This window comes from Hippocampus comes, unplaced genomic scaffold (genome assembly GCF_001891065.2).
Source record: "Hippocampus comes isolate QL1 unplaced genomic scaffold, H_comes_QL1_v1.1 scaffold367, whole genome shotgun sequence".
In the NCBI taxonomy this organism is placed as follows: domain Eukaryota; kingdom Metazoa; phylum Chordata; class Actinopteri; order Syngnathiformes; family Syngnathidae; genus Hippocampus; species Hippocampus comes.
Window position 1 is genome coordinate 1,162,246 of NW_017805741.1, and position 7,632 is coordinate 1,169,877.

Below are 7,632 nucleotides of genomic sequence, written 5' to 3' on the forward strand. Positions count from 1 at the left end.
CGGCCTCCGCTTCTTCCTCGTAGCCGTCTTCGTCTGCCCCAACTTGTTCGCCAGTCACCGCAGTGACACTGCGGAAGGTTGCCGCAGAATCTTCAGCAGAATCACTCTCCTCAGGTGCTTTGTTTGCAGCGTTTTGGGGTTGTTCACCGGCCCAAGCGGGTAGCGGTGCACTCGGCTCAAGCGCCGCCTCGTCAGATTGTTCCTGACAGACGCCCGCGATGTGACCGTCGCCACCAGAACCACTTTCAGCCGTGGATTCTTGGAGCAGATCATGACTGGTGATGTTAAAAGGTCCCGGCCTGAGGAATCTGTTGACCGCTGCGGCTAAATAGTACTGACAAGCAGGCACACAGATAAAACAAAGTCATTATTTGGTTCATTTCAGACTTTCTTTTTTTTTTCTATCGGGAACAAGTTGCACAAAGTCCAAATCTACTGGGACAAAAATCTTAGTTTGAAAAGCAAGATCACCAATACTCTGCAGAGAACTCAATTCCAACTTCAGTTAAGACTAGACAATTGACCTTGAATTCATTTTGAACGCGTAAATAAGCCCCAACACGATGCCCAAATACGTTCACGTGACTTACCTTTCAAAATGAATGATCCATCTCGACTAAGTGATTAAGATGTTTGCATGAAGAGGCCGGAAGAAGTTAATTTTAGCCTGCGTTGTTGACAGAATGGTAGTCATACAAAAATTAAAATAATTTGAACAAAGCCATTTCTTGGACAAGGGTAATGGAAGAAAAGTTTTAAATATAGTAAAACATTTTATGATCATAGCTTGTGCCATATTTGTACAATGAAACATGAAAGGGCATGTCAATTCCTCGCAGTGTTTCAATTGCCTACACAACATATGATCTTTTTCATGTCAGAACCGCACACCACGAGAAGGAAAAAAAAAACAGCGCAATCCCACGAATAGCATGAAAATACGCCACCTCGTGTCCGTGAAGGAGCAATAATCGAAACGGGTGTTTTGTATGTGCGAAGGCCGTACAGTGACGTCACGAGGTCATCGTGGCTTCACTGTGAAATCTCACCTTCGGTCTGGTGGAAACGGTCCCGTATTTCAGAACCGACACGTGTTTGCCGCATATATTGGACATTTGCGTTTAAATCCGTTAAATAAGCAGCGATGATGTGACAAATACGGAAAAGGGGAAGAAAAAAAAAAAAAAAAGGTCAGCACCTGCGCCAATCCCTGTGACGCACATCTGAGAGGCGCGCACGGTGCGAGCGCGGACGTCAAGATGGAAAGAGAGGCGACAATGAGCACACCAAAGTAAAGATTTGTCTTAGTAAGCGGAACAGACAATGGCATTATTATTATTCGCCGCGTTTCTTCTTTTCAGCGTCTTACTTTGAAACTTCCTGCGGCGGCGGAAGTTACATTCGGTCGGGATGCGGAAAAGAAAACGGCTGACTTGATGGTGAAGTGACTTTTCACGCAAATAGCATGAAGGTAAAAAAAAAAGTGTGTACGCATGTAAAAATTTCTGCTTACCCTAACCCTTATTTTTTATGTAGATAAATGCTAAAAAGTAAATAAAATAAAAAACAATGTTTTTTTTGTTTTGTTTTGTTTTGTGATCGTTTTCTTGCTCTTCCTGTGTGTTCATGTTGCAGTCAAAAGAGAATAAAAACTTCGGACCATAAAAACCACGCGTCGCTTCCATCCTTTCAAGTGACCCCCGCAGCGGGAATCCAAATGCGAACAAACACACGCGAGTGCATCGCGGCCGCTCACCAAAACATCCCACAGCGTCCCCGCGACTCTGGCTGGATCCATCGGCGAAAACGACACTTTTCCAGCGAATGAAACTTTCTTGCTCGTTTTAACGAGTCGTAACGCAAGCACAAATGTTCTCCGGGGTGGCCAAAGGTCGGCATCGGCATCAAACGGCGACAAAAAGTTTGTTCTCCTCGGCGCGGGCTGGGTTCCTCATAATGCAAACAAAGCCTTCCGGTCAATGAGGAGCGTGATTAAGCGCAGCTGAGAGGGAGAAAAAACATTTCGACGGATTTTTTCTTGATTGTCCATCACAAGTCTTTTATTCAAGAATCAACCTTTTCCCATCGAAATGAAAGATTCCGAATGAATGCAAAGACCAATTATGATCACTGGCAATAGTTTGGCAAAGTTTCCAAATCCAAGCTCGCCTGGCCACGTGCAGTCTTCCAAGACGATTTTATGGCGGTCATCAAATTGATGGAAACCGAGTGTATGGAAATGTGAATTTGAAAAAATGAGCTTGGTCATTCTGACCCAATGTGTGCATATATGTCCACATTTTAATGTATCTATTTAACCTCGTGATAAAATGTATTTTTCAAAAAAGTGTATCGAAAATAGTTTGAGTTTGTTTGGAGAGAACGCCGATAGCGTGACCGCATCCTTGTAACACTTGGCAGTGCGTTGCGCAGCCGGCCGACCTTTGGGCAAGAGGAACTTCAACCAACATCCTGTCTTTCGACCGCTGCGAAAGGACCGCGCCGCTCTGCTGCGTTCGAATGACATCAACAAATACAAAGAGAGAAGTCGAATTTGACATATGGGGAAGGGCTCGTCGGCCGACATCATTTTCGCAGGGCGACTTATTTCCACTTTTTCAAAACCGCCACAGAAAACAGTCGGAGAGACTTCATCCGGCCCCAAACCGAAAGCAGACATATTTTATTTGATGAATTTGATCGTCAATCACGTGATGGGATTTGATGGAAAAGTACAAAAATCCAAGCCATTTGCGAACGACCAAGCAGCTGAAAGAAACATCCGAATAAATAAAGCCCCAAAGTGTCGGAAGGCAACACCTTTCTCAATGAGCAATCCAAAAACGATGACGCTCAGCGTTTCTCGCTTTCCAAAAAGTGGCCAAAATCTTGGAAGTGGATGATGCTTCTTGTCAGCGTCTTGAATTTCACATGAAAGACGTCTCCTCGTTGGGCTCTGAAAGGCAGGATGAAGTGACCAAAATAAGAATACATCTCTTCGCGTGACATGCGACTTTTCTGAATCGAGCACACACAAAAAAAAACAAACCACCCCCACACATGCACCAAACTCTTATCGACAGCAAACGGTGGGCCCGCCGGTGTTGTCTTACCTGTCCAGCTTCTGTAAACAGGCAGTGCGAGTGCCGGGTGCGTGAGCTCCACGAGGACTCTGAGGCGAGCTCTCTCGCTTTCCCTGCTCCCCGTCGTCAAATGAACTCTGTTGATGTACAAGGCCCCGGAGTCGTCCTCTCGTTCGTCGTCGTCGTCGTCGCTGCCCTCATCCCCATCCGACGACTTGCTTTCCTCGCATTTCTCTCGGTTGTTGTTCTCTTCGTCCGTTTTCTCGTCGATGTACGCGATCCCTTCGGTGTCCGTGTACGTGACGGCCGCTTTGGTTTCTGGAAGGGAAACGTCGAGATAAGAGCGGACGGCGGCGCGCGGCGCAACGGGGTCGGCGGACGGATGCGCCGTTACTTGTTGGGCGCGCCTTCCTCCGTTCGCGGCTCCGCCCGGGCGCTTGCGCGGACCTCTCGAGGGCGCACACGCTTTTCAGCTCCCTCTGGCCGTCATCTCCGATCTCCTCCGTCTCACTGGACTGGAGCGGCGAGAGGGTGGCCCCGCCCGCCGTCCACAGTAACTTGACCTTGGGGTGACCCCCCTTCAACAGGAGCGAGAACACGCCCACTCCTTCGCTGCTCCAACACACCGAAATGGAGGCGGGGATGTCGGGAGCAACTGCACAAAATGCCAAAAAGTCCACGAAAAAGGTTTGCCATCGTCGTCTTGGCGCAAAGTGGCCGGGACGGATGATGAGTCTGCACGAGGTGCACCGGATGCTGCCGTTTTTTTTTTTTTCAATTGTCGACACCTCGCATACCGCGTTCAGCAATTGTTGGCAATCGCAATGTGGCAGGCCGTCCTTGAATAAAGAAAAGGTCGAGAGGAAACGTAAAGAGCCGGCCGGCGATTCATTCTTACCGATGTCAACATTTCTCCAAAGTCTCTCAATGGGTTCTTGCAGGGACAGGTGCTGCACTCGGCATTTGATCCCTCCCCCCCGCCGTCTTTTCTCGGGGCCGTCGGCGGTGGTCAACGTGGCCGTGGCCCGGTAGAGTCTGGGGCGAATCTCCACGGGGCCCCACAGCCGGCCGCCCTCCATCACCTCGTCCTCGCTGTCGTCCCGCTCGCCCCCTCTCACCCTCAGCCAAGTGACCGTCACGTCGGGCGGGTAGAAATCGCTGATCTGGCAGCCAAGCGTCAGCAACTGGTCGGCCGAGCAGGAGATGTCGGACACGCGGGGCTGCTTGATGAAGCCTGCGGGGGGGGGGGACAAAAGCGGTGGGCGACGAGTCACGTGACTTGCGACTCGCTGGACTCAAGTCATCAATCGGCTTGAAATTTCTGCCGCGGTAACTCGAAGCGCGCGCGTATTCCCTCTGACCTCTGGTCTCTCGAGTGACGGGCTGCTTGAGGGCGACGTGATGGACGCTGACCCACACTCTGGTGCCTCCCTGTTCCAATTCCGTCCGGGGCAGTTTGCACTGACTGGAGGCCGAAAAAAAGCCCTCGCAATCGGGTCGCGGGCAGGTGGAGGCCTGCGAAGCCACCGGGCTCAGCTCCCCCCCTTGACAGAACCAGCGGAAAGTGATGACGTCCGGGTGGAAATGGGACGCTCGCACCGTCATGCTGATGACCTCTGCAAAAGAAGCGAGGGCCCTTTCACGAGCGACCTTGGGGAACATTTTTTACAGACGCGGTGGCGACAGTCAAACATTTTGAGGATCCTTCTTTTTAAAAGCTATCATATCGATCTCTATTTTTTAGGATTATTAAGGACATCTAAAGCAGTGGCGGGCAACCTTTTGGACTTGAGGGCCACATTTATTTTGGATTTTTTTTTTGAACTGCTCAATGGACCAGGCTGTACATGCAAAGCTCGGTGTAAATGTCGTCCCTGCCAATTCGAAAGAGCAGGATGGTGCTCCGGGTCGAGCAGTGCTGGCCGATGAGCTGATCGTTTGCATTGAGCGTGTTGCAGCAGCGTGTGAGCCCAGATTTGAAAATGACGCCGGCCTGACCGGCATGAACACATTTTGTTCAAGGTCTGCCTCACCTGAGTTGTTCGGTGTTTCTGCCAGCTGAATTTCAGAAACCTCTGGTGCAGCTGAAAGCAAAAAAAAAGCCACTTTGTGCATATGTATAGCATATACCCCCGGAACGCTGAAGGTGACATGGAAGGGGGAAAAAAAACCCCCAGACAAGCGCATCTCTCAGCATTCACAAGCCGATGAATCCAAAGTCCTTACAAAGAACCGTGAACCTCTCGGAGACTCTCTCCATCACAATCTTGTCCTTGCCCGCGTAGGACACCTGACACTTGAACACCGCCCCCTTGTGGACGGAGATCTGCGGGATGAACGTCAGCGACGAGACCAGGTGCTGGACGCCGCTCCCCGTCGAGTGCAGGGGGCCCTGCGAATGCAGCTTGTAGTAACACGTCTCTCCTCTGGAGGGCAGCAAAGGGCCTTTCTCCGGAGCTGGCGGGGGGAGAGGGAGGCCGGAGGGCAGATGGGTGCCGGTTAGTCGGTTGGAGAGGCGCGTGGAGGTCGCTCTGGAGGTGCCTCCAGTGGGACAATGTGAGGGGAATGGCAAGAGAGCGAAGAGCAGGTCAGTCAGTGATGCCGAGCCAGACAAAAACAGCGGTCCTCTCCATTTCCCAGAGCAGGAGGGGCTGCCTTTTTGTTTTTTTTTTAATCCAGGTAAACCCGATTGAGCCCAGATTCTCATTTGCAATGCCGACGTGGCAGCGGCCAAACAATCAGCAAAAGTAAAGCGAAAGACGCGGACAGCAAATAGCGCAGCGTGATCGAGTTCCAAAATTGGTGACCGCGTGGCATCGCACAAAACGTTCCAAACAGGTGCGGCGATCACGTCGAACTTTTGAAGAAAGGTGGCGGAATAGCCGAGGTGAGTTTCATCATTTGTTGCCAAACGTTCCAGTCGTCGTCGCAGGCAGAAAATTCGAAAGAAGCGGCGGAAAGACCAAAAAGTGAGCGGGAAACGCAAAGCAAAGAATTTGGGGCTGTGTTGCTGATTGATCCGAACGCCGTCGCGTATTCACTCAACACAAACGTGGCCTGACTTTGCTACCTGTGAGGGAGGTGTCGGAGATGGGCGCGTCATTGAGGAACCACGCCGTCTGGACCCGGTCCACCCGCCTTCCTCCGATGCTCACGCTCACCCTGCCCTTTTGACCCACAACGATGCGAGGGGGGAGGATGATTCCCGACACCGCCAAAGACTTTTGCTTCTCTGATTGACGGCAGACAAAATGGAAATGGGACGTACGTCATTCAAAACACAACAAATCTTTTTGTTGATGAAAAGTAAAAAAAAAAAAAAAAAATCTTTGGAAACCAACGATCAACATCCTCGCCTCTTTTCTGACATGTTATGGACCAAACCGGTAACCGAAGGATAATTTACGCCAATGGCACATTTTTGAATAAGCGTATAGGGAATGAAAAGGGGTTTTTCAAAATAGGATTGATTGATGAACCCTTTCAGGGACAGCGGTCACTCCAGTGGACACCTTTTAGCATGTTGTCAGGTCGCGGGGCGCATGAAAGGGTTCATCTGGGAAAATCATCGACGTGCCTAACGCGGTCTATCGATCTGTCTGTAGAATGAAGGCCTCGCTCACCATCTCTGCGCCTCCAGGAAAAGCTAAAGCACAAGAGGAAGACGAGCACCAGGGAGATACACATCATTGCCACGGATGCCTTGGCAGATTTCGTCAGCACCGGTTCCTCATCTGGAGAATGAAAAAAAACGGATCAGTCGTCTACCGGTAATTCTTTGCGAAATGACAAACAAACAAACAAGTCGATTTCATGATAAGCTCCCCTCATCCGGTAACGTGAGACGAGGTGAGATAAAAGCTGCGTTTGGATGGACGCGCACAGAAAGAAGACATGCAAGGTGCTTTTGTTGTTGGTTCTTTGTTTGCTCAAACACCCTGTTGTGAACTTGGAAAAAACACAAAATAATACGGATCAGTCGTCTACCGGTAATTCCGGTGCGAAATGACAAACAAACAAGTCGATTTCATAATCAGCTACCCTCACCCGGTAACGTGAGACGAGGTGAGATCAAAGCCGCGCTTTGATGGACGCGCACAGAAATAAGAAATGCAAAGTGCTTTTGTTGTTGTTTCTTTGTTTGCTCAAACACCCTGTTGTGAACTTGGCCTTGTAGGACCTTGTTAGGAATGTTAAAAGAAAAAAAAAAAGCTCTCCCATCCAAAGTTGTGCAGAAAGGACGCAACATTTTTGTCTGCATTATCGTCGTCATCGCATTTTTGGGGAAGTTGTTGTCGCCAGCGCTGAAAAAAGTGGGTCTGTCCTCTGAACCCTTGTTTCATTTTCTTTTATTTGCCCGACCTACAAGATCCAAAGCATTTCGTGTCCGTTTCAGAAATGGGATCCGCTAAATTGTCAAGACCGTCTCCATTTTTCCCGACCGCGCGCGATTCTCTGCTCCAGGACGGCAAACGGCGAGCGTCACCTCGGGGATCCAGTTCTCGCAGGTGCGCGGCGGCCCGGGCGGGCGGCGCCGCCCCGGGCTGCC

General features: G+C 50.2%; 2 protein-coding genes across 4 annotated transcripts in view; both read right to left on the minus strand.

Moving 5' to 3' along the window:
* The window catches only part of LOC109523971 (uncharacterized), a 5,845-nt gene extending 3,607 nt beyond the window's left edge, over positions 1–2,238 (minus strand). For 2 of the 3 annotated variants that reach the window (XR_002169875.1, XM_019883506.1), the window contains exons 1-2: positions 1,757–2,237; positions 5–334 (exon numbers count right to left, since the gene is read on the minus strand). Coding sequence is in view for 2 of the 3 variants with exons in the window: in XM_019883506.1 (XP_019739065.1) it covers positions 5–334; positions 1,757–1,798 (372 nt within the window). In the remaining variant the exon portion in view is untranslated. Of the gene's footprint in view, positions 1–4; positions 335–1,756 lie in introns of all 3 variants that reach the window. The other variant, XM_019883507.1, reaches the window with a different exon arrangement.
* A 382-nt stretch (positions 2,239–2,620) lies between these two features.
* LOC109523974 (uncharacterized) lies at positions 2,621–7,626 on the minus strand. Its single transcript, XM_019883513.1, has 10 exons — positions 7,570–7,626; positions 6,707–6,817; positions 6,154–6,315; positions 5,310–5,540; positions 5,117–5,167; positions 4,445–4,699; positions 3,982–4,317; positions 3,478–3,738; positions 3,114–3,401; positions 2,621–2,956 (listed from the first exon to the last, which is right to left on the minus strand). Exons 2-10 carry the CDS (start codon positions 6,771–6,773, stop codon positions 2,928–2,930), a joined length of 1,680 nt encoding a protein of 559 aa, XP_019739072.1. The 5' UTR covers positions 6,774–6,817; positions 7,570–7,626; the 3' UTR covers positions 2,621–2,927.
* Between the last annotated feature and the right edge of the window lie 6 nt (positions 7,627–7,632).

Excerpts from the sequence above, each read along its gene's own strand:
- LOC109523974 (XM_019883513.1), bottom strand. The coding sequence starts at position 6,773 with ATGATGTGTATCTCCCTGGTGCTCGTCTTCCTCTTGTGCTTTAGCTTT. Across the intron at positions 4,700-5,116 it reads AGAAACACCGAACAACTCAG|AGGTCATCAGCATGACGGTG; the intron begins GTGAGGCAGACC and ends CTTCTTTTGCAG. Across the intron at positions 3,402-3,477 it reads GAGGAAGGCGCGCCCAACAA|AAACCAAAGCGGCCGTCACG; the intron begins GTAACGGCGCAT and ends TTTCCCTTCCAG.